Below are 27,009 nucleotides of genomic sequence, written 5' to 3' on the forward strand. Positions count from 1 at the left end.
ATCAGGTTTTAAAGTTCCATTTTGTTCTAAAATTCCATTTTGTTCTTTTCTCTAAAGATAAATATTCTTTTGAACCTAAAATATATATATTCTCATTATATGGCATGGTTATCTTAGACTGATTGGGACCCATCTGAAGAGAAGAGATTGCTTAAATAAGTCTACCAATTAAATACCAGAATTCGCAATTTGGGCGGGGAGAGTCAGGGTAGATGGTAGGAAAATAAACCTTTGCTACTGTAACCAATAGAAAATGGGGAGATCAAAATTTCAACTAGATTCAAATAATCTGGAAGATAAAAAACATTTTGCAATAAAGTATGTTAGACCATTATAATAAACTATAGCAACATTAGTCACTATAATTTTAGTTAAAATAGTGAGCAGAAATGTGTATCTATGAGAAATTAACCAACTTTGATAGTCTGGCCTAAAGGAATTCTTGTAATTAGCTAAAACCAATTCAGATACTATTCCCAATGATACAGCACCCTCTACAGCTCTCTAATAAAAATGAAAATATTTTTATTAAAGAATTGTGTTAAATTCCTTAATGTTTTTTGAAAAAAGTCTTTATTAATAAAATACTGTGAAATCTATGCTAAATATAAATATTTTTGTCCTTCCATTTGCAAATTCTTCATTCTCACCGTCTTTTTAAATTCAACAAGTTTGTGTTTTCGCAAGATATATTTTCATTAATATCTGCTGACTATACCCCAGAAACACAGGCATATTATTAAACATCACTGCAACATGTTATACTGCTATGAATACAAATCAACAACTATGGATTGCCCAGGTAATTCTGATTTAAACATTCATCTCATCACCCTTGAAAAGCAGTACATATACAATTTTGCAAATAATCATGCCAGTTACTCTACAAACAAAAATAGTTCCTAAGGCTAATGACCTTTAGACACTCTAATAAAGTACAGGTCTCAATATAACTTAACTATTTCATTTATAAAGTATCAGATTTCCTAAGTAGTGAAGTATAATCTAAAAGTTGGTTTATCTCAATCACCTGGTTGAACATTATCATAAAAACAATAAAATCATCAACTGATTCATTAAATGGCAATATGGTGTTCACTTTAGTTTCCCAAAACCAAAGCTTTTAATTCTTTTTGAAAATGACTTGGCAGTGGTTTCCAAATAGCAAGTTCTATGCACTGCTGAGTGCTGAAGTTTTTTTGTTAAAAACAAAACACAAAACAGATTCCCAGCCCCTAAAGATTCAGCAGGCAGGGAGCCTAAACCAAAAATATACATTTTTCCCTCCAAAGTCCCTACATAGTATGACCTATGGAACCTCCACCTGTAAACTCCTTCCTCTTTAGAAATCAGAACTCTCTTGGAACACTGAAAAAATAAAATTAAATTAAAAAAAAAAAAAAGAAAGAAATCAGAATTCATCCTTCAAATTCTGCTTCAGTCTCTCCTTCATCAGCTTTTTCTGACCTCTCCCTAGTCAGCCTGAACACAAATGATGTGTCTCTCTCACCTTGTAGGATACACTACAGGTGTATCTCTACTACCCAACTTACCATAATGTACTCCCAAGTATTTGCTTCCCCCTCTTTCCTTTTCTCTGACTTTTCTGATACCAGAAACTTAACTTTACTCATCTCTAAATTCCTAGAGCCCTAGAGCCTTGCACATACCAAAAGGAGAGGCAACACAACAAGACTGAGTACTCAGCATTGCAAAGCATTATTTTCAAATAGATGGATGGGAACGTACATATATAATCTCATTAATCCTAATAACAGCCTTACGAGGTACAAACTATCATTATCCCCATTTTACAGATGAGGAAACTGAGGAATGGAGTAATCAATTTGCTCACGGTCAAAGAGGAAGCAGAGGTGGAAACTGAACCTAGTGCCCTAACTCTTTAACAGAAACTACACTTAGATGGCTCAGTACCATGTAAGACTTACTGTGTTTAAAGCATGGAGATAGAAAGGAAGTAAATTCCCCCTAAAAGTCCTCCTCTAGCACCCAATGCTAGATGTTTTACATAGCTTGTAAACTTTCAGTAAAGAAATAATAGTAAAATAAAAGAGTCTTTTTGTATTGTCTATTAATGTTCTTTCATTGTCATTAATAAATAGTAAAAACTTTTAAAAAGCTCACACTTACAAAGTGTGGTCAAATGAATCAGAAGAGCTGAAAGAAATAGTAGGTGGTAGCAGAGTACAGTAATGGTAAGAGGAAACAGCAGGTGAGCAATTCTGGGTTTCTTCAGGACAACAAAGTCAACATCAGGGAAAAATTGAGGTTTTTCTAAGGAGTCACGCTAGCAAGAAACCTGAAGCTCACAAATTCCTAACGCAATATACTGGTGTTTCTCGCCCAGCCTGCACCATTCATTCCATAGCCTATCCAGGCCACCTTCAATTTACAAAAAACCCTGAGAAAACACCATTGGTAGCACACAGCCAAGGGCATCTGAAGCTAGAACTCAAAATACACTAATAAATGGATTAAATGACATATTTAATATGAGGGGTTTGGGAAAACCAAAGTACCTAAATAATTTCTATTAAAAGAATATTTACTAAGGCTACCTAAACTTCAAGCACCATGCCAGAAACTGAGTGTGTAACAACAGGGAAAATTACCCCTGCCCTTACAGAATTCTGAGTCTTAGAAAAGACAGACATTGATCAAATAATCGCGCAAATAATTATGACAGTCTATCACTTCTGCCACTAACTGCATTCTGGTTTCTCTGTCATCATGCTAATCTATCCTCAAAAAATCCCACTTGCTAAATCCTATGAGACCTTCAGACTTTTTCTTTCCCTGGGCAGCTACAGTAACTTTTATTCTGGTTAACAACAAAAGCATTAATTATTCCTCATGCAGACTGCTAAGTTACATACATACGCTCTTATTTAATCACGCAACATCCCTGTACAAATTATTTCCTCCCTTTTACATATGGAGAAACTTATATTTGCAGATCGTCACATACCCAAGATCACAATAAATATCATAACCAGAATTTCACCTTACATTTGTGTGATATCAAAGCCCATTATTTGACTCTTTTTTAGTACTAATGAGGAGACATGATTGAGACTAATTTCTATCAGATAGCTATTAGAGAAATCTGAGTAATATTCTTGGCTTACTATAAATACCAACATTTATAGGACTGTGTTAAAAAAAAAATGGTCAAAGATTGAAAAATCAGGCACAACTTGTAGAAAGGAAACAAGCAACAAAAGTAGAAAACAAAACTGGAAGCTATGTCATAGAGCTCATAATAAGAATTTTCTTAGCTCTAATTGTTCTTTTTGTTAGAGAGAGAGCATGGCTTAATGTTCAAATTAGAAAATCACAGATGGTGCTCCCTTTGGCAGCACATACACTAAAAAAGAGAAAATCACAGATGTACTACCTAAAAACATGTTTACTGGCAACTTTTCATTCATTCCCTGAAGACTTTAAGTTAAGAATTTGTTCAATTTTTAGTTTTCTATCTACAATCTTTCCTTAAACCTTTGGAACTTACCAATGCTCCTACCTAAATTTAAAACCATAACACATAATGATATTATCATATCAATATTTCAAGTGTTCCACAAAGACTAAATTCCAGATACTGGACCTTTCCAGCTAAACTCATTTGAGAGATGTGCCCTAATTAATCTCTTGTGATTTCCTAGCACACTCCCAAAAACTGTCCTTTCAAATCTGTTTTTCTCTCAAACCTCTCATCTCATGATACCCAGTATTCCAATCTCTCAGAAAATGATCTTTCTTTTCTTTCCCAAAGTGAAAGCCTTCCTGTATGATTAACTAGCTCCTTTATGTATCTTCCTTTTCAAAAGGACTGATCTCCTATATCCTTCTCCAATTTCTAACAAAATATTCCCTCCCCCTCAACTTTCTCTGAAATCTAAATCCTTCTCCCATTCCTGTCCCACTGGCTCCCTGCTCACTTATCACCTCATTTCCTCCCTCCTCTCTTCTCTCTTTTTATCTTAAAGTTATGCTAAGCAATGGCACTGTGCTTTCTGCTTACAAACAGGTTTACACTACCTTAAAAATCCTTTTAAACAATCTTAGAGTCCCCTTTAATTAAAAGAATGGGATACTGACTTAAAATCCCCAGGTTTCTAATCCTATCTCTGTAGCGCAGTATTTGGGAAACTTCCAGTCAAGGATCTCTCCAGGCAAATCATCTAATGACGCTGATGAATACATCTTATAATTGGTAAGAGAACTGCAGTTAAAAATACACATGCGTCTCCTCAAATTAACCTATAATAATTAATACAATTCCAATTTAAATACCGATGAACCATATGGTTCATCTCAGAATATGACAAGGAGATCCCAAGACAAGTAAGGAAAAGGCCCAAAAGAGTCAAATTAACTAGGAAAAAGGACCTTGAAAGCAGTATGCCTAAGTGAAGTGAGAGAGAAAGACATTTACTTAAAGAGAATGATCTCACTTATGCGTTGTCTCTAACAAAAAACAGCTCTTCATAGATACGAGATCAGATTGGTGGCTGTGAGGAAGAGGAAGATGAAATGGGTGAAGGGGGTGAAAAGGCAAACTTCCAGTTATAAAATAAGTAAGCTATGGGGATGCTATGTATAGGATGGTAACTATATTAATAATATTGTGTATTTGAAAGTTTCTAAGAGAATAGATCTTAAAAGTTCTCATCTTAAGAAAAAGATTTAGTAGCTATGTATGTTGACATATATTAATTAACTGTGATCATTTCACAATAGAAATTGACAGAGGAGAGACCAAATGACAGAATATATATAACATATCATCTATATAAAATTTCAGAAACTCTAAATTATGGTAGTTTTTATTTTTCTTTGTGGGCAAAATGTAAAAACATGGATGGTAAGGACAAACAATTTTAAAATTATGATTATGAAGAAGCAGAGGCTGGAGAACAGTATCTAAAAGGGACCCAAAGGAGGCTTCAATTATATCTGTGACATTATTTTTAAGATTATATGTAAAATGACTATATTAACCTTTGTTAATCCAGGAGATGGGTACATGGTTATGATTTAAACTGCTCATATTTCTCCATTTATTTGAAACATTGCATTTTTAAAATGAGGGAGCCTTCCTTGGGCCCCAACAGTTCAAGATACTCTGAACTCCTCTCCAGCTAAAACCAAATAAAAATGGTGGATGAAGTATCTCTACATTTTTAATGTACTCCTGAGCTTACAACAAATTAAGAAATCCTCAGAAGCTAAAACTAAACCAAAGCAGTGATCCAAAGATTAAAAACGGCACTTATGCATTTACCCAAGAGACATCTGCCAATCCCAGGTGACCTTGAATTTCCATTCTGATGGCTGCCCAAAGGTAAAAAAGACACAAGATATAATCAGGAATCTCCTAAGATGGGAACTAACAGGACATCCCTCCACATAAAACTGAGTACAGGTAAACCATTAAAAAACAAAAACCTGAGTACAGGTAAACATAAAATTTATTACAGGTAAACCATTAAAAAACAAAACCTGAGTACAGGTAAACATAAAACTTAGTACAGGTAAACCATTAAAAACAAAAAGAAAAACAGAGAGGGAGGAAGAAGAGAGGGAGAAAGAAACTTCCTAGCCTGGATCTTAGTGATAGGTAAAAGTAGAAAACTACTACAACTGATAACCATGAACAAGCCTTCAAACAAGTTTCTGCTTCATTTCAACAGTACCCATGTGGCCCAAAAACTTCAAGCCAATAAATTTAAAGTAGTCCTGTGTTGGTCATGCACTATAATCCAGGTTTCAGACTTTTCTAGAAACACCTCCCACAGCTAATATTCAAAAACTTTTAAACACGTGAGAAAACATGTCACCATGAGTCTGCAAAATAATAAATTAAGCAATCAAACCAACAAAACTCTTAAATATTGGAAACGTTCAGAAACACAGTACAAATGTTTAAAATAACTTAAAACTATATGATGCAAACCTAATTAAAAAACCCTTTGCATATCAAATGATACTATCAACAGAACAAAAAATCAATTCACAGAATGGGAAAATTTTTTACCAATCATACATATGATAAGCGAGTAACCACCAGAATCTATAAAGGATTCCTAAAACTAAACAAAAGAGAAACAAAGAACTCAATTTAAAAATGAGCAAAGAACTCGAATATATATTTCTTTTATATTCAAGATTTTTTTTTTTTTTAAATGAGAAAGGGAGAGAAAGCATAGAGGGAGAGGGAGAAGCAGATGCCCTGCTGAGCAGAGAGCCTGACTCGGGGCTCAATTCAAAGACCTTGAGATCATGACCTGACCAGAAAGCAAATACTTAACTGACAGAGCTACCCAGGCACCTCAGGAATATACATTTTCTCCAAAGACATACAAACTGGCAAGTAAGCACATAAAAATATTCCCAACATCACTCATTAGGGAAATGCAAATCAAAACTACAATGAGATTGTACTTTACATCTAGAAGAATGACAAAGAAAGACAAGGAAAGAAAGGAACAGTTGTTGACAAAGATGTGGAGAAACTGGAACCCTTGTCCATTACTGGTGGGAATGTAAAACATGTAGGTTTGGTTTGTTAGTTTTTTTAAGATTTTATTTATTTACTTGACAGAGAGAGAGAGCGCGCGCATATGCACGCACAAGCAAGGGGAGTGGCAGGCAGAGGGAGAAGCAGGCTCCCCATGGAGCAAGGAGCTGGATGCAGGGCTTGATCTCAGGACCCTGGGATCATGACCTGAGCCGAAGGCAGGTGTTTAACTGACTGAGCCACCCAGGCACCCCAACATTTATTTTTTTTTTAATGCAGCTACTATGAACGATAGTATGTTAGTTCCTCAAAAATTAAACACAGAACTAGCACACAAGACAGCATTCCACCTCTAGGTATATACTCAAAAGAATGAAAAGCAGGGCTCAAACAGACCATATACCAATGTCCATAGCAGTATTACTCCCAAAAGCCGAAAGGTGTAAACAACCACATGTCCACTGATGGAGCAATAAATAAACAAAAGGTAGTATACATACACAGATAATGGCATATATTCAGCCTTAAAAAGGAATGAATTTTTGATACATGCTACAACAGGAATGAATCTTGGAAACAATCTGATGCATGAAATAAGCAAGAAATGAGAAAAATGCCATATAATTCCACTTATATAAGGTATCTAAAACAGTTAAACTCATAGAGAAAGAAAGTAGAATAGTGCTTGCCTTGGATGGGGTGAGGGGAGAAATGGGGAATTATTATTTAATGAGTACAGAGTTTCAGTTTGGGATAATGGAAAAATTCTGGAGATAGTGGTGAAGGCTGTACAACTATATGAAAGTACTTAAAAATGGTAAAAGTAAGTAGCAAGATAACACAACAGATCTCTTAGGAACAACATACAAGAAAAATTTCAACATTTTATAAACATAGATCTCACTTAGATGGTGGTTACAGGGAGTATATACAACAGCCCAAACTCATCAAACTAGACACCCAAGATTTGTGAATTTTATTGTATATGCCTCAAAAAATGTTAAAAACTCAATGGATAGATTAAAAGGCACGTAAGAGGGCGCCTGGGTGGCTCAGTGGGTTAAGCCTCTGCCTTTGGCTCAGGTCATGATCTCAGTAAGGGTCCTGGGATTGAGGCCCGCATTGGGCTCTCTGCTCAATGGGGAGCCTGCTTGCCCCCCTCTCTCTCTGCCTGCCTCTCTGCCTACTTGCGACCTCTCTCTCTGTCAAATAAATAAATAAAATATTTTAAAATAAATAAATAAATATATCCATATATATATATACACACACACATATATATATTAAAAAAAGGCATTTTTTTAAATATAGGAGAAAACTGAAAAGAGATACAAAAAATTATTCAAAATGTAGAGAGGTACAAACATTAAAAGTCTTGGAGGACAAAGTAAAGGTTAGAGCCCCAGGAAACTAACCTACACAAAACCATATCATCTAGGCTTCCTCACCCTCTTCCCCTAGCCCCAGCATGTGGCACCTTTTCTTCACCAAAAGCCACAACTCCAGTCAGGCTGCTCTCTACTACAGCTGCAGCTCTCTCAAATTCTTCACTCTCCCTCCCTGCACATTCAGGGCCTAACAAAAGCTTCCCTATCCACTGCGGTTCCCTTAGACCTTACCCCAATGCAACACTGCGATTCCCTTAGACCTTACCCCAGTGTAACACTGTTCAATTACTCCTTTTAGTGTTCCTTTGCCAGGATCTTTACTGAAAAATAAAGATTCAAAAATGGCAGAAGTATTCCAAATTGGTAAGTAAATTTCAAAATTTATGAGAAACACTAAAGCTCAAAGTAAGAAAGCCCAATGAATCCAAACAGAATAAAAAAAGAAAAAAAAATCATATTACTGATACCACAGTGAAACTGAAGAATCAAAAATTAAAGAGAAGATCTGAAAGACAGCCAAAAAAGAAAGATTATCTTCAAAGAAGTAACAGTTTGAAAATGATTTCTTAAAGCAAGGAAAAACCAGACTAGAGAGAAAACAGAGTAACACTTACAGAGTACTAACAAAAAGTAACTATTAACTTAGAAATGCAGATCCAGGAAACATCTTTCAAGGATTAAGATGAAATTGAAGACATGGTCATGCAAATAAAAGCTAAATAAAAACTTTTTTTTAAAAAGAATTTATTTATTTATTTGACAGAGAGAGATCACAAGTAGGCAGAGAGGCAGGCAGAGAGATAGGAGGAAGCAGGCTCCGCGCTGAGCAGAGAGCCTGATGTGGGACTCGATCCCAGGACCCTGAGATCATGACCTGAGCCAAAGGCAGTGGCTTAACCCACTGAGCCACCCAGGCTCCCTAAATAAAAACTCTTAACTATGGAAACACTCCTCCTTTAGGAAATTCTGAAGGATATACTCCAAGAAGGAAAGGAATCCCAGATGGAAAGTCTTGAATGCAAAGGACTATGGACAAAGAAATTAATTAGGGGACTAAATCTGAATACTAATATTTTTTAAATGATTAATTTATGAAATTAAAAGGTGCTTAAGATTTTGGACAATATACAGAACATAAATCAGGAGAGGTAGTTCTAAATTCTTGCACTGTTCTGGGACAACATATACAGATTAAATTGAGTATGCATACTAAAATATCTGCCATGGTCAAGAAAATAGAAAATATATACATTACAACACCCAAACTATGAAATGAGAAACAAAAGATTCTCAAACCTCAAAAGAAAGCAAAAGGAAGAACCATATACACATACACAAAATAACAAAAATATATAACTTATCAGCAATCACAAATAAATATAAATAAACTAACTGTAGATTTAAAAACAAAAAACAAACAAACAAAAAAAAACCCCTGAGATTCTCAATCTAGATAAAAGGAAATCCAACTTCGTGCATACAAAAAACCCAAGGGCATAAAAAGGCTGAAAAGAAAAGGCTGGGAAAAAACATGCCAAGCAAATTATCATCAGAAGTTAATGAAATTGATATAACTATGATAACAAAAGGGAAAAAAAACAATTTAAAGTCAAGTATTACTAAAAAGAAGTGGGCCATCTAATAATCATTAAAGGGTTAACTGAAGTAGTATGTAAATACACAGCCTCCAATATATATAAAGCAAAAATGAGAGGACTACCAACAAATCCATTAATATATCTCTGTCTGTAACTGCTAGTTTATGGAGACAAAAAGACTTAACAAGCTTAATTTAAGAGGCATAAACACCTTGGCCCTTAACTGGATATCACATATTCTTTTCAAATACATGCTGAATAAAAACTGACAACATACTAGGCTATAAGGCATATTCAAACAAATTTTAAATAATTGATACATATGTAACACATTATCACAAAGCAATTAAATTAGAACCTGCCTAAAAATGAAAACTAAAAAAATTCAAAGACAGGGTACCTAGTGACCCAGTCAGTTAAGTGTCTAACCCTTGATTTCGACTCAGGTCATAATCTCAGGGTCTTCGGATTAAGCCCTAATCAGGCCCCTATTCAGCCAGGAGTCGGCTTGAGGATTCCTCCTCTCAGTCTGCAGCCATTCCCCTCCCTCTCAAATAAATAAACCTTAAAAGAAAAAAAAAAAAAGAAAAAAACTTAAGGATGAAAGAAGAAACAATAATAGAAAACACTGACCCAAAATACTTCATATCAAAAATCTGTGATATGTAAATCAAGTAAAAGAGGAAAATGCATAGCCTTAAATGTTTACATTGGAAATTTTAGAAGGTTAAAACAAGTAAGCTAAACCTCTAACCTAAGAACTTAGAAAAATGACAGAACCTACCCAAAAAGAATAAAATGAAGAAAATAACAAAGAGCAAAAAATGATGAAACAGAAATTATATATACAATAAATAGAAACAAAAAAAGCTCAGAGTTGCTTCTTTATTAGTTTTATTAGCCATTCTTTGGAATAAAGAATAAATAAAACTCTGGCAAGAGGGGTGAAGAGACACAAGAATTTAAGCAGGCAAGATTAAAGAAACTGTAACTACAAAGGTCTTGAATAATAAAGAGATACCAAAAGAATAACATTATGCTGATAAACATAGCTTATGTAATATGGACAAATTCTTAGAAAAATAAAGCAAAACTAACTTATGAAGAAATGGAAAACTTAAACAGTCCTGCGACTATTAAATAAATTGAATCAGTTTTAAATGTTTTTTCTTTAAGCCCCTAATCCAGATTTTACCAAACAGCAGGGAATAAATCTTTCCAATCTTACACAGATTTCAAGAGAATACAAAAGAGGGAACATTCTTCAGCCTATTTTAGGAAGTCAGCATATATCATCACAAATATGCTGATACCAAAACCAGATGAGAACAGTGTAAGAAAAGAAAATTACAGGCCAAGCTTACTCATGAACAGAGATGGAAAAAATCTTAAGACAGTTCACATACCAAATACAACAATGGATTTTTTTTAACAATGGATTTTTTAAAAATAAAAATAATGTACACTATGACCAACTTAGTTTATCACAGGACTGCAAAGTTGGATTAACATCAGAAAACTAACGTCTTTCACCACATTAACATATTAAAGGAGAAAGGTATTTATAAAAAAAATGCAGAAACATGTTTAATAAGATCCATGACTAAACTTTTGGCAAAATAGGAATGGAAACTTCCTTAACCAGATTGAAAAAAAAAAGAATCAAAAAAAAAAAAAAAAAAAAAAGAGCAAACATCACAATAATGTTGAGACAATGAAGGCACTCCCTTAAACTATCCATAATTGTCAGTATACCATCAGAGTCTTGTGGACTTAATTTTTGGAGTTTTTTTCCTTAATTAGCAAATTTGTTGTTTTTTTTTTTTAAATAACTATTTATAATGCTTGGTATTTTGTGATTTCTGCTCTCTCTCCTTTTTTTTTTTTTAAGAGGGGGGAGAGAGAGCAAGAGAGACAGAGTGTGAGTAAGTGCACACCTGATGGGAAGGAGCAAAGGGAAAGAGACAGTGAGAGAGAATCTCAAGCAGGCTCCATGAACAGCAAGGAGCCCAATAAAAGCTAGATCTTAGGACCTGAGATCATAAACTGACATGAAATCAAAAGACTGACACCTAACTGACTGAGCTACCCAGGCACCCTGATTTTTTTTTTTTTAAGAGGTATTTCAAAGACTAAAGAGAAAATTTATTTTTTAAAAAAAACAGAATAAAACTCATTCTGATTTGAACTCATTTATGAACCCACCAGACCCTTTTATAAGTCTAGGATTCATAATGGAATCTTAGTAATAATATTTTCTTAGATCTTGAAACATTTTACCATTTCACCATTCTTTTTTTTTTTTTAAGGTTTTATTTATTTATTTGACAGAGATTGAGATCGCAAGTAAGCAGAGGCAGGCAGAGAGAGAGAGAGAGAGAAGCAGGCTCCCCGCTGAGCAGAGAGCATGATGACAGACTCGATCCCAGGACCCTGAGATCATGATCTGAGCCAAAGGCAGAGGCTTTAATGCACTGAGCCACCCAGGTGCCCCCATTTTCACCATTCTAAGGACTATTTCATCAGAACTCAGCAACTATTGTCAACTATACTATAGCTAAACTAACAACAAAATTAAAAACAAGAAATGGTGAAATCACCTAGAAAAATAATCCAATAGCAAAACAAATCAACCCTATTACATTAGCCTCTATTTTTCTTTTACTACACTGCTCAAGATATAGCATGACCTTTCAAGAACATATCAAAGAAATATGGAAACACCACATTCCTAAGTCTTTTTTTAACATTACATTCAATAGTCCTGAGAATTCAGAATTTTAAAATTTCCACCCAAAATGAGAAAGAGAAAAAAACAGACAAGACACAATTATGAGGTGAATCAGAAGATGATGCACAGAACAGCATCATCAACAGAACAGAAAAGACACAATAACAGCACTCTAGGCCTGTACTGTCCAATACAGTAGCCACTAGCCACATGTGGTTGTTTAAATTAGTTTAAATTAACTTAAATTACAAATTTAGTTCCTCAGTTGCACCAGCTACATTTCAAATGCTTAATAGCCAAATGTTGCTAGTGGCTAGCTGATTAGGCAAAGCAAATCCTATCACTGCAGAAAATTCTAACAGATAGACTGTTTGATGATAAAATTGATCATATAAACATAATCTCAGACCCTGAGTCTACAGATGATGATATTCTACATCACTGGCTCTCACCTAAGGCAATTTTTATCCCCCAGGGGCTGCCTGAGTGTCTAGAGACATTTTTGGTTGTCATAACTGGGAGGTGCTACTGGTAACTACGGATCAAGGATAAAGATGCTGCCAAACTTCCCAGGATGCACATGCCGGACCACAATAATATCAATAATGGCAAGGATGAGAAACCTTACCCTAGTTCTCTCAAACACAAGAATCAGTAAATGAACCATATACTTCCAAGGACAAAAGGAAATGATGGTATTCTCATCCAGTCATTACAGAGGAACTACCTCATTACCCAATATTCTGTAACAAAAAAAATTTGCTAGGTGGATATGTGACACTATTTTTTATTCTTACTCTTTTATGAGGTCTGCATTAAAAAAAAAAAAAGATATAGTTCATAAGTGGACAAATGTTAAAAGGCAGGTATGTATGTAAAGGTGATGAAAAATTCATTGTTTTGATCATTCTAATTGCTGTTTATAAACCTAAACAGGAAAATTATAATTATGAAGCAAAGAATTTGGCCATCTTCTCTTCATCAATGTTATGTACCACTAATGTTTCCAAAAGTATGTGTTTTGATGATTCTAGTGCAAGAATCAGGATAACAAGGTAAAATCTATATATTTTTTAAAGATTTTATTTTATTTGACACAGAGAGAGAATGCACACATCTAGCAAAGGGAGCTGCAAGCAGAGGGAGAGGGAGAACTGGCTCCTGAGACCCTGGGATCACGACCTGAACCAAAGGCAGACACCCAACTGACTGAGCCACCCAGACACAAGGTAAAATCTATTAAAGATGCAGCGGTTGATATCTAAATTAGTGTACATTGCATTTTAACAGTAGGAATGCAACAACCAGAAGTAATGACAGACTCCAAGAATTATTTGAAATCTGGAATCAATATTTACCAATCAGAAGTTGAATGCAAAGAGACACCCAGCCACACTCTAGATCTATGCTGCCCAATATGGCAGCCACTACCCACGTGTGGCTATTTAAGTTAACTAAAATTAAAATTTTAGTGGCTCCACTGCACTAGCCCATTTCAAGTGCTCAACAGTCACATGTTGCTACCAGCTACTATACTAGAAAGTGTGGATAGAGAATATTTCCATCAACCAGAAAGTTCTATCAGCACTACTCTATAAGAAATTTAATTAACTCAACAATATACTTATTAAGTGCATACCCTAAGGTTGCCTTGATTTATGTGCTTTGATGCAATGTTATCAACTGGCCAAATGTCACACAGCTGGTCGGAAGCCAAGAAGAATACAAGTAGTCTGGCTCTACAACCTCTTTGTTATACTGCCTTTCAATTTCTAAATTTCAATAATTTTCCACATGTGCTTACTAATATAAGCAACAGAGTGGTTTTTCTAATATCTCATCTGAGTAGCTCACTACCCATACTACTGCTGTTTTCTAATTGTTTCTCTAACCCCTGCCACAAAACCAAAGAACAAAGACAGGCCAGCTTTTTAACATTATTAATCTTATTCAAAGATTGGGGTCAAATAATTTTATATTAAAATGTGGATATATTACAAATTAGAATGAAATTTCCACTGACCATTTTAAGAAAAAAGTTGAGAAATTTTGAGCTTCTACAAGCTCTACAACAAGGTATTCCCAGCTTCCCCCAAATATGTAGTCATTCTCCTTTCCCATTAGAGTCACTGTGGCATTAGAACTTTTTAAAAAATATTAATTTATCCTCCCCCACCCTTTGTTCAGAATTTCATCAAGTCTTTGCTGAATAACTTCATCAGCCTCCTAACTGGTCTTTCTACCTCCCATCTTGCTTCCCTCAGTCAGATTTTCACATATCAAACCAGAGGTCTGTCAAGTCATCACTACTGGGTGAATTCAAGCTAAATTATTATGGCAAGTAAGGGCCTATGATAACCCACTCCCTGACTATTTCTCTAGGTTCATCTCATAGTACTCCCTCGTTTATTCATCCTTTTTTTTTTTTTCACTCAAAAAATACTACTGAGCAAATAGTATGTGTAAACAAGGTCCTTGAACTAATACATATTAGAGTCTAGGGAGACCAACATGTATTCGTTAATCACACAAATAAATGTAAAATTTCAAATATGGTAGATGTTATGAAAGAACTACACAGTATCTAAGTGTAGGACAGATGAATCTCACTTCAGGAAAGCTAAGAAAGGCTTTCCTCAAAGTGACTGTGGAGAGACTTTAAGGATTAGGTGAAAGTGAAGAACATCCTAGGCAGAGAAAAAAAGCATATGAAAGATCCTGGGGCAGGATGAAGAACAGGAAAGCGAAAGACTGAAAAGAGGGCTGGTATGGCTGAGACAATAAAAAAGCAATAGAAGAAGGGTTTTAAGAAGCTGGAAAGATAAAAACTTACTCAAAACCTTGCAAAAAGCAAGCATCAATAAAACCCCAATTCAAACCTGCATAATCTGTCTCTGAAACCTACTGCTAAACTCTAGGCCTTCCCCTATAGTAATCTGTTCCTATATTTCAGTCCATAAATTACTACCAAATGCCTACTATATGCAAGCAATGTGCTAGATGCTTCAGACACAATAGTGAGCCAATGACAACCAAAAACAAATAGAAGCCCTGTCCTCATGGAGCTTACAATCCAGTAGATGAGTCAGTCATACAATCAAATAAATACCATAAAGTGGCAGGTATAAATAAGTATTACTAAAGCAGACGATGTTATGAAAAAACCAATTTGACCTAAGAGTGGTCAGGCTTCTTTGAGAAAGTAAACAACTACATTAAAATCTGGAGTTAACATTAACTAGGCAGAATGGGGAGAACAATGTTCCAAGAGAAGGGAATACATACATGTAAGGTTCCAGAAGAAAGGAGTAACTCAAAATGCCTGGCAAGCTGTAGCCTAAGGCTAGCTTCAAGAGTGTGTGATCTATGTTTAACATGATACTCTGCTGCTGCCATTTTGAAATTCTTTTTTTTTTTTTTTAAGATTTTATTTATTTATTTGACAGATCACAAGCAAGCAGACAGGCAGGCAGAGAGAGGGAGAGGAGGAAGCAGGCTACCTGCAGAGCAGAAAGCCCGATGCGGGACTCGATCCCAGGACCCCAAGATCATGACCTGAGCCGAAGGCAGCGGCTTAACCCACTGAGCCACCCAGGCGCCTGCCATTTTGAAATTCTTAATAATTTTATTTTTGAACTTGTGTTTTAGGTGAAGCCCAATGGGACAAGAGAGCATGTGTAGGAGATGTGAAGACAGGATGGTGGCCTGGGACACATGCACATGCCTCAAGACAGTCTGTGGAGTGCTGCAAGCCCCAAGTGGCTATGGACAAAGCTGGGCCCAACTAGCAGCTACTCCAGGACCTACCATCATGGGAAGTCACTTGCCTGCTCATGACCCAACCCTGTCCCTAAGATACCTACACAAACAATAACCTTCCAGTCTAAGCACTTACAAGAACTCAAGGAGTAAACTTTGTCAGCAAATTACAGAAGAAAATTATACAAACAGACACTGCACTAAAGCATTTCAGGGAGTTGTTAGAATCCTTCAGAGTTTAGAGTCTCTGGTTTTCAAAATTTCTACACCAAAGCAAGCATCTCCAGGCTTGGAAATAAAAATTAAATTTAGAAATCATTGCATTCAACAGAAAAGGCACTGTTTTAGTATAAAGCTCTGGACAGACCATGTATTAATCAGAGAGACAATTTTATTCTCTTTTATAACTGAAGGATACTACGGCAGGATGCATAAAAACACATCTTTCATTGTATATAAATTTAATCATAAATAAACCATTAAGCAAGCTACTTTTGGTTTCTTCTATAACTTCTACAAGTAACAAGAACTGTCAAAAGAAACATTAAAATACTGTATAAAGTTACATCTAAAACTAATTTCAGTACCAAGTCTTTAAAAAAAAAAGTTCTGGGGCACCTGAGTGGCTCAGCTGTTAAGCACCTGCCTTAGGCTCAGGTCATGATTCCAGGGTCCTGGTACTGAGCCCCGCATCGGGCTCCCTGCTCAGCGGGAAGCCCTTTCTCCCACTCCCACTCCCCTTGCTTGTGTACCCTTCTCTTGCTGTGCCTCTGTCAAAGAAAAAAATAAAATCTTTAAAGAAAAAAAAAAAGTTCTGTAAGAATCATCAGCTAAAATTTGTATTTATAATTAATCAGAAATGTATCCCATAGTTGTCACAGCCTATAAAATTTAACTCTAGTAATAGCTGCAACAATAAAAAGATCCTACTCAAAACACTTAGAATCTTGGGGCACCTGGGTGGCTCAGTGGGTTAAAGCTTCTGCCTTCGGCCCAAGTCATGATGCCAGGGTCCTAGGATCAAGCCCCACATCGGGCTCTCTGCTTTGTGGGGAGCCCGCTTCCTCCTTTCTCTCTCTACCTGCCTCTCTGCCTACTTGTGATCTCTGTCAAATAAATAAGGGGCAACTGGGTGGCTCAGTGGGTTAAAGCCTCTGCCTTCGGCTCCGTACATAATCCCAGGGTCCTGGGATCGAGCCCTGCATCAGGCTATCTGCTCAGCAGGGAGCCTGCTTCTCTCCCTCTCACTCTCTGCCTACTTGTGATCTCTGTCAAATAAATAAATAAATCTTTAAATAAATAAATAAATAAATAAAATATTTTTTAAGATTAACAATCTTGCATTTGCCAAGAGCGAATGACATCACTTTCAATTATAGCAACTGAAAATAAAATGGCTAAAAGTAAAAATTTTGATGACCTAATAAATTTGTAGAAAAGCCAAAAATATCTTATGACCAATCACAATTTCACATAAAATTAAACGAAAATACTTTTACAATTTATAAATTTGCTGCTACCCAGAAAGCATTATTACTATTACATTTTGTGAGTATAAAACATAAAGGAAAGAGCGTTGTATTTTAAAGCCTCTAATGGCACCTCTTCCCTGCCTTTTGAACAAGGAGCCCCACATTTTCATTTTACATGAGGCCCCACAAATCATGTAGCCATCCCTGGCTGGGAAACAAAAAAAAAAGTAGACAGGATCAGGCTTATGGCTGGAAGATGAGACTGGGGCCAACAACCACGCTGAGCTTTCAGACCCCTATTATGGAAGCCATTAAAGATAGGAGAGTGAAATGAGACATAGCCTAGTAAATCAGTACCCTTACACAGAAGACAGCATTCTAGTTTTAACAATAAATCTAGGGGTGCCTGGGTGGCTCAGTCGGTTAAGCGTCTACCTTCAGCTCAGCTCATGATCCCAGAGTCCTGGGATGGAGCCCTGCACAGGGCTCCCTGCTCAGCAAAAAGATTGCCTCTCTCTCTCCCACTCCCCACCCCCCACTCCCCTGCTTGTGTTCCTTCTCTTGCTGTCAATCTCTTTATCAAATAAAAGTCTTAAAAAAAAAAAAAAAACACCCTAAGAATGATTATGCACCTTCTAAATTTTGAAAGTCCCTACTCTAGAATATTCTCTTTGTCATTTTATAATGGGCCTAATTTTTCCCATGACTGTAAGTGAATAGAACTTGGCATGAGAATAAATCCATATCCCTTCTCCAAAATAAAGTTTATTGATTTTCTAATAGCTCTTTCTCAAAATCCTTTTTTTTTTCCTTTTATTTGCTAGCAAGATTATCCTTAACTAGCACTGATTAAAGAAAACTGCAGAAATGGGACCTGATTTACAAATGCGGTTTCTATTCAGCTTCAGCTGTGAGACAGCTTTTAATTTTGAGATAAATACAGAATAGTCAAGAAAGTAATCACAGATTTTAAAAATACATGCAACATTCAAATTTATCAGAATGACATATTAATTATGTGTGATCTGATGTTTTATGTTGTAAAAAATTCAGACTATACTGAAATGTAGAAAGGACTCTTCCCACTTCCAATCCCATTCTCTAGACCCCCATTCTTAAAAATTTAGTATATATCTTCCAATTCTGCTTCTATACATATACAGATATATGCAGAGATTTTATTTAGAAAGCAAAAACAAGATCATATATTCTGTCCTTCATTTTTTACCCCCAATTTGAGGTTCTTCCCATGTCCATTTTGATCTTTCTATAAAAAAGTAACACTACAGGGCACCTGGGTGGCTCAGTGGGTTAAAGCCTCTGCCTTCGGCTCAGGTCCTGATCCCCAGGGTCCTGGGATGGAGTCCCACATCAGGCTCTCTGCTCGGCGGGGAGCCTGCTTCCTCCTCTCTCTCTGCCTGCCTCTCTGCCTACTTGTGATCTCTGTCAAATGAATAAATAAAAATCTTTGGAAAAAAAAAAGTAACACTACAATACATTCGACCTACATTTCTTGAGATTCAACGATCTACCAAAAAGTTGTAACTTTTTTTTTAAGATTTTATTTATTTATTTGACAGACAGAGATTACGAGTAGGTGGAGAGAGCTAGGAGGAAGCAGGCTCCCTGCTGAGCAGAGAGCCTGATGTGGGCTGGATCCCAGGACCCTGAGATCATGACCTGAGCCAAAGGCAGAGGCTGTAACCCACTGAGCCACCCAGGTGCCCCTAAAAGTTGTAACTTTTTATACCTCTGCTAGCATTAAAGCATAGTTTGTTTTTTCTTATGTTACCTTCACAATGTGAAATATCATTTTAATTAAAGTAGTTTTTAGACCAGTCTTTCAATTTTCTATTCTTTTCCCATGCTAGCACTACAAAGTTTCAATTACTGTAACTTTTTAAAAATTGTTTATTTTATTTTCTTAAAGATTTTAAGTAATCTCTACACCCAACATGGGTCTTGAACTCACAACCTAAAGATCAAGAGTCATAGGTTCCATGCACTGAGTCAGCCAGGTGCCCCTCAATTACTATTGCTTTTGAATAAATCTTAATAACTATACATCAAGTCCCCCCAACTCTTCATTTTCCTTTTTTAAAAATGTTATTCTCATACAACTGTTCTTCCAGATATACTTTCTAATTAATTAGTCACATTTTTCTCCCACCTCAAAAAAGGGTGAAGAGGAAAGAAAGATTTTGATTGACATTACATGCAACTTACAGATCAATGAGGGAGGAATTGCCACCTTACCAAATTAATTCTTTGAAATGATGAACATAGCCTTCATCTAATTCAGATTTCCTTTTGTATTCTTCAAATAAACTATTTAGTTTTCTTCATAAAAAGTTGCATGGTTAATAGTGTTTAATGTTTAATAGTGTCCTATAATTTATTCCCACGGTTTTTTATAACTGAAGTAATAGTCTTTTTTTTTCCCAATTTTAACTTGATTATTGTTGATATAAAAGAAATCTCACAATTGGTTTATTTCTCTTATATCTGGTCACATTACCAAACAACTATTAAGAGTTTCTTTCTTTTTTTTTTTTAAGATTTTCTTTCTTTGTCAGAGAAAGAGAGCACAAGCAAGGGGAGTGGCAGGCAATGCAGGCAGAGGGAGAAGCAGGCTTCCCACTGAGGAAGTAGCTAGATAAGAGACTCTGATCCCAGGACCCTGGGATCACGACCTGAGCTGAAGGCAGCTGCTTAATCAACGGAACCACCCAGGCGTCCCCATACTCCAATAATAGTTTAATTTCCTTGGACTTCTTTTTCTGGATATCACCTGCAAATAACTATCTTTTTTACTTTCCTTTCCAATATTTGCACTTACTCCTTTTTCTTATCTTACTGTATCAGCTCGCTCTCCAAGTGTTAAGTAATAATTATATTACAACTCCCTATTTCAACTCTTAAGAATATCACCATTTACTAGTGGTCTGAAATAACTTATTGTATTTTTTAAGTCAATTCCTAGTTTACTGAATTTTTAAGGCTGTTAAATTTTAAGGCTGTTAAATTAATTTATTTATTTATTTATTTATTTATTTATTTATTTTGACAGACAGAGATCACAATTAGGCAAAGCAGGCAGAGAGAGGAGGAAGCAGGTTCCCCGCTGAGCAGAGAGCCTGATGGGATCATGACCTGAGCCAAAGACAGAGGCTTTAACCCACTCAGCCACCCAGGCGCCCAAGGCTGTTAAATTTTATCAACTGCCTTTTTCAAAGGTCTTTTCACATTTCTCTGGATCACTGGCCATGTTTCAATTAGTGGAGTTATGAGTCCAAATGTAAAATACATATTTAATTGAACTTTAAATAAAAATTCCCCACTAATTTTTTGGAAAAAATTACTAGTGCCACAACAGAGACAAAAGTGAAATAAATTAAAATGGGGGTGCTTGCGTGGCTCAGTTGCTTAAGTGTTTGCCTTCGGCTCAGGTCATGATCCCGTAGTCCTGGCATCGAGCCCGGCATTGAGCTCCCTGCTCAGTTGAGAGCCCACTTCTCCCCCTCCTCCCAGCTTGTGCTCTCTCACTATCTCTATCTCAAATAAATAAAATCTTTTAAAAAAAGAAAGAAAAATGCTTACTCAATATAATGCATCTTTCCAATAAAAGTAAGTGCTACAATCAAAATTCTTAAATTTATGATTGGTTACAAAAAAAATAAAAGCACTGTACCTTAAACATAGGAGGGCTCAGGAAATATCTACTAAATAAATGCACAAGGGGTGCCTGGGAGTTGAGCGTCCAACTCTTGATCTTGGGGTCATGGAATCCAGACTTGCCTCACCGGGCTCCGCACTCAGCTGGAACTGTGCTTCTTTCCTTCCCCCTCTGCCCCTCCTCCTATTCATGCTCTCTCTAAAATAAATAAATCTTAAATAAATAAATAAATGCTCAAATATTCCCCAAGCATGGCATTTGGTTCTCTTGGGCCTTTATACAAATATATTCCTCTATCCTCACCCCTCACCCAACTGGAAAATTCCAACTTGTCCTTCATTGACTACTCAGCTTAAAGATCACCTGTTACTTAAGGATCACCTAGAAGCCCTTTCTACATCCCCAAGATGTCCCTCCTCTGTACCCTCAGAGCACTAGTATATACTTCCATAATGCCATCTAACAACTAATAGTTTTGCCTTTCTCCCCCATTAGACTATACTCAAAACAATGTCTTTCTCCTATCTCCTTAGCATACATAGCATTATGCCTAGCAAATACATATGGAAGAAATGCTCTAGAATGACTGAATGACCAGACTTAACTCCAAATCCAAACCAGCTATGGGACCACAGGCAAATCACTTACCATCTCTGAATCTCAGAACTTCTTTATAAAATTTATATCTATTTGCTTCACAGAATTGATGGGAGAATGAAATAGGAATTTTTTATATCTCACTACAATTTTATAGAAGCTTTCAAAATAGTAACCAGATTCTACTACAATAAAAACCATGAAAACCAATCATAAAATCACTCCCATTAAAGCTGCATTTACATGTATTAAATCAATTTTAGTTTTAAAACAACCACAGTAAACTATTTTTCTTTGAAGTATCAGTTAACATATGTACTCTGCAACATATTGGCACCACACACACTCAACAAAGGACAATTCCTAACAGCTCGAGCAAGCCAGGAAAACAATACCAAGGAAATTGAAAAAAATAAACCATTTTTCAGGTTTATTGTTCAAATATGATATTAATACTAAAAGGACACTAAACTTTTCCATTATGTCTCTAAAATCAAAAGATAAAATAAAAAATAAAAATGTTATGTATGCTCTTATATGCTTAGAGATTTTTTTTAAAGATTTATTTATTTGAGAGGGCATTTGCGAGCACACACGCCCACACACACCACGCACACACACACAAGTGGGGCAGAAGCGAGAGAGAGAGAATCTCAAGCCAACTCTGCGCTGGGCAAGGAGATGAACTCAGGGCTCGATCTCATGATCCTGAGATCATGACCTGAGCCAAAATCATGAGTGGAACACTTAATCAACTGTACCCCCCAGGTACCCTGTTTAGAGATTTTTAATATGTGTACTCAAGAAACAGTCATGTCTGAAAAGCAAATGGGACCTTAGGGAACTTTTACTTTCCCCTATACACCTTTCTGCACAGCTTGAATTTCTTACTATTCAGAAAGGTATCTGCAAGATTTCCTAAATTATGGATATTGATAGTATTCTTATTCATGTGAAAAAAAGAAAACTATATAATGTGTATTATAAAAACACAGGAAAAAGGGTATATTGAACCTTAATACAGATTGCTTAGGGAGGGCGGACTGAGAGTGGGGAACGAAGAAGAGAGAGATTCATTTTTTATTCTGTGTATTTGTGTGCTGTTGCTGTATTTTAAAATAATATGTTCCGGTATTACTGCTATAGTTTTAAATAACAGAAAATGTGTCTACACCACCAAATTTTCAGGTCTATAATGTAACCTACTAAATTCAAGCAGTTACAAAGAAGATTCTCACTGATAAGATTGTTAGCACTGAAGTGTGGTCAACTTAACTTACTCTAGTATATATCTAATATACTCTCAAAAATTTAGGGTTAGGTGTCTTAACCAAAAGCCAACAAATGGAATCTTCTTTGCAGAAGAAATGTTCAGGACCTATTTAACTTTCCAACTGCACAATGCTTTCAAAATAGATAACTTCACTTGCACAACTGCTAACCTACAAAAGTCCATCCTCCTCCTAGTTTGTTCACCTTCAAATATATTTTCTAGCAAGCATCTACAGAAAATACTCCCTATTACAACTGAGGTGGTGGGGGGATAATCACCATTTATGTTGAGATCTATAAAATCAATAAATATTTTTTTTCACTATAAAGGTCTAATACACTATTTGGCAATTTACCCAATAACCTAAATAGGACTGAGTGTAGATATTTACAATGAAGCAACTGCAATATCCAAAAACACATTTCAAAATTTCCCATCAAGCAATAAAATGTAACATTTACAGTATTATAATATACTGACTTCGAGAAACAACATGGGTGAGTAAAAAATTTTTAAAGTTCCGAAACAGAAGTCTGGTGATCTAGGTTCTGGATCACTCTTCTCACTAATTTGTTCTGTGACCTACCTTCGGCAAGTCACTTCTACCTCTTTGAACCTCAGTTTCCCCATCTGTAGAATGGAAGGGAGAATGCTTAGACTAGGTTCTTATTTTTCAGGGTCTCTACTTCCTTAGAAATGCTGATAAAACTATAAACCCTATTTCCAAATATGTATGCTTGCATCAAAAAATTTGCTTACAATTTCCTTCTGATATCCACTGTGGACTAAGACCTCTGACCTCTGTACTAAGAGATGTCTTGAGTTTATTCTGCACACTAAAACTCTATGCCAAATTTCATAAAAGAAATATATGGATACCAAATGGAAAAATTAAGCAAAACGATTGTGAAAGATATCAGTAATTACTTTGAATCCCAAAACACATTAACAATTAAAATATATAGCAACTTCCTATAAATGAGATTTCCTCAGATGGCTATCCATCTGACCCACAGATGGATAAATGCTAAAATCATTCAACCTTTTTAAAAATATTCTAATGCTTAATAGTTGAAGATTTAACTACTTTGCTTGCAAATTTGGGTAAATTACTTAGCATTTACATGTTTTTGCCCCTTAGTCTATAAAATGAAAATGAAAGTTAACAATTACCACATCACAGGGGCTCCTGGGTGGCTCAGTGGGTTAAAGCCTCTGCCTTCGGATCAGGACACGATCCCAGGGTCCTGGGATGAAGCCCTGAGTATGGCTCTCTGGTCGGAAAGGAGCCTGCTTCCCCCGGACCCACCCCTCCCACCTGCCTCTCTGCGTACTTGTGATCTCTGTCAAGCAGATAAATAAAATCTTAAAAAAAAAAAATTACCACCTTATAGTTAGTAAGAATTAAATAAGGCAACATACGTAAAAGCACCTAGCAGAATGCTCCACACACAGTAAGCATTTAATAAATGTGAGCTGTTATTACTAATAATAAATTGGAATACAGCTTTCATACTTAGAAATAATGCAGTAATTGTTACTCCCACACATTTGTAGTCCACATTTGTGAATATAAAGTGGAAACTTCAAAAAACAAATTTCCTACTTTTAATAATTTTTTTAATACTACCCTCTAGAATGATTAAATAAAAAGTATGTAAATGGATATCTACACAACATATCTAAGAGGTGGTGAGGTACAGCAGAAACAGACTCAGCTTTAGAGTCAGGCAGATCTCATTTCTGAACCTAAATCATCAACTTAGTAATTATGTAATCTGGGCCACGTAAACTCTCTTTCAACCTTGTAAAGCTGTTGCAGGGATTAATAAAGTATGTAAAACCATCGCACATAGTATCTGGATGTAGTATGCACTCAATAAACAGAACTTATTGCTATTCTTCTCAGCTACTCCCTTACAGATGATAAAACAGCTTTGCCAAGGAAGAGGGACGGTACTGGTGCTGGCAAACTCAAGTGCTAATTAATACTCAGGCCAGTAATGAAGGACACTAATTTTATCTTATTAATGTAAGAACAAAGGCAGTGTTTTTTGCGGTCACATACTGCTTCCAGAGTCTAATGAAAATAGGGTCCCTGGCTCCCAGAAATTTTTCAGATATTTCAGGAAATACCACGTCAGGAATTTTGAGAACACTAGCTAGTTTTTTCTGGACTTGGAAGAGTTTGAAAATTTTACTCAGTTTTGTGACAAAACGATTCACTTAGCTTTGCTCATAAGGAAGCAAGCAAACCCTGCTTTTATTAGACTTCTCAATTTCGTTAGTTAAATTTCCTAAGCTATCTGATGTTGTGTGTGAAAACAAAACTTGATAAGTGGTACTACATACTATGCTAGAATTAGTTCAAATACTTTTAAACGTGATGCTCGAACATATAATCCAAGCAACGAACCAAAAGGGAAAAAAAAGTTCAATTAATCAATAAAATAAAACGAAGCTAGCCGCACTCGATATTCGATTCTTAGAAAGGCTGGATCAATTCAAGCAATCAACCGAGCCTCAAACTTCCAAAAAAAAAAAAAAAAAAAAACAACTACGAACACGGAAACCAAAATTTACAAAAACAAAACCGAGCCAGAAAATACAGTTTATTGAATATAGTTTATCCTTACTTCTACTCCCTGCGTGGAATACTTTTTTTATCCTTTAACTCAGCCTTCTTAAACTCCCTGGGCAAATAACATACTCATCAAATTGTTCACTGAATAGTGTTAAGGAGCCCCTTAGACTCCGCTCTCAATGCGCGACCCACAGGGAACTTGGTACTTAATAAAGTTTTGCCCCAATGACCTTGGTCCCAAATATTCCCCTCCCTTCCTCCTGCCGGTCCTTCCACGTGCTGGCGGCTGCGGTTACCCCAGAGGTGGTTGCAGGTCGGAGAAAGAGCTTGAGTACCCACATCCTCGAAGGAAACAAGGACTGCTAACAGCACCTGGGCTGAGCCATCCCTTCCTTCCTTCCCTTCTGGCAGCAACTCCTCGGCGGCGCACACACTGCCCCCGACCAAAGCCCTGCGGAGATGACCCCGACCTCACAACCGCGCCTCGCTCTCGACCCAGTCTGTGGGACAGGGTATACCGTGAAGACCGTGGCACAGGAAACCCTCTTTCCTTCAACACCCTATTCCGTCGCCCGACCGGAGTGCCAGACACCTAGAGGAAGTGGAGAGCCCCAGGAAGAAGGGGGAACCAAGAGGGAAGGAAAGTAGGATGGAGAATCCTGCGCCACGCCACCGCCACCTCCTCCACTTCCAGGGCTCCCTGGAGGCCCTTGCCGGTCGCCAGCCCGGGGGACGGGAACGCCTGGCACGGCAGTGCCAGCCAAGGTCTCGCAGATACTGGGGTGCGGGGGTCGCGGTGTACTCACCATCAGAACTTTGGCCGCGTTCTCCAGCTGAGCGATCACTTCTGGGGGCCCAAGCGCCGCCGCCATCATGGTCTCTCTTCAATGACGCGCCATGCGCTGCATTATGGGAGCGGGCGCCGCGGCCGGCCAATCGCCGCAGCGACCCCGGAGCCTCACGCGCTCCCAGAGGCCGTCTCAGCCGCCGTCGACGCCGGTGTTACGGCCCCGTGGGCCTGGCCTGGCCTGGGCGGCGGGAAAGAGAAGAGGCTGTGCCCAGCCGCCTCGCTGGAGCAGAAGGCGCCCGCAGAGCGGCGCCAGGCAAGACCCGGGCCGTTGACCCAGACCGTGACGGCCGCGATTTCGGGCCCGCGCATGCGTGCTGTCCGGCGCCCGGTCCTCTCCGCCTCTCCAGCCCCTGTGCCCACGAGCGTCTGGGTTCCCTCCACCCGGAACACACCCCGCCCCATCACCAGGCATTATTACGCGACGGCGGCACGCTCTCTGTTCTCTACCCTTCACTCCTTTCGTCCCGGCCCTTCCACTCTCCACACAGTGTAGGATCTCACTTGGAATTGCTCTCCCTACTTCCTCTCCTAAGAGTG

The 27,009-nt window shown here is 37.1% G+C and overlaps 1 protein-coding gene across 1 annotated transcript in view; it reads right to left on the reverse strand.

Moving 5' to 3' along the window:
• The window catches only part of XPO4 (exportin 4), a 122,950-nt gene extending 96,161 nt beyond the window's left edge, over window positions 1–26,789 (reverse strand). The window contains exon 1 of the mRNA XM_059378342.1: window positions 26,429–26,789. Coding sequence (XP_059234325.1) covers window positions 26,429–26,497 — 69 coding nt within the window. The 5' untranslated portion in view covers window positions 26,498–26,789. The remainder of the gene's footprint in view (window positions 1–26,428) is intronic.
• Between the last annotated feature and the right edge of the window lie 220 nt (window positions 26,790–27,009).

Source organism: Mustela nigripes, chromosome 15, assembly GCF_022355385.1.
Source record: "Mustela nigripes isolate SB6536 chromosome 15, MUSNIG.SB6536, whole genome shotgun sequence".
Taxonomy (NCBI): Eukaryota; Metazoa; Chordata; class Mammalia; order Carnivora; family Mustelidae; genus Mustela; species Mustela nigripes.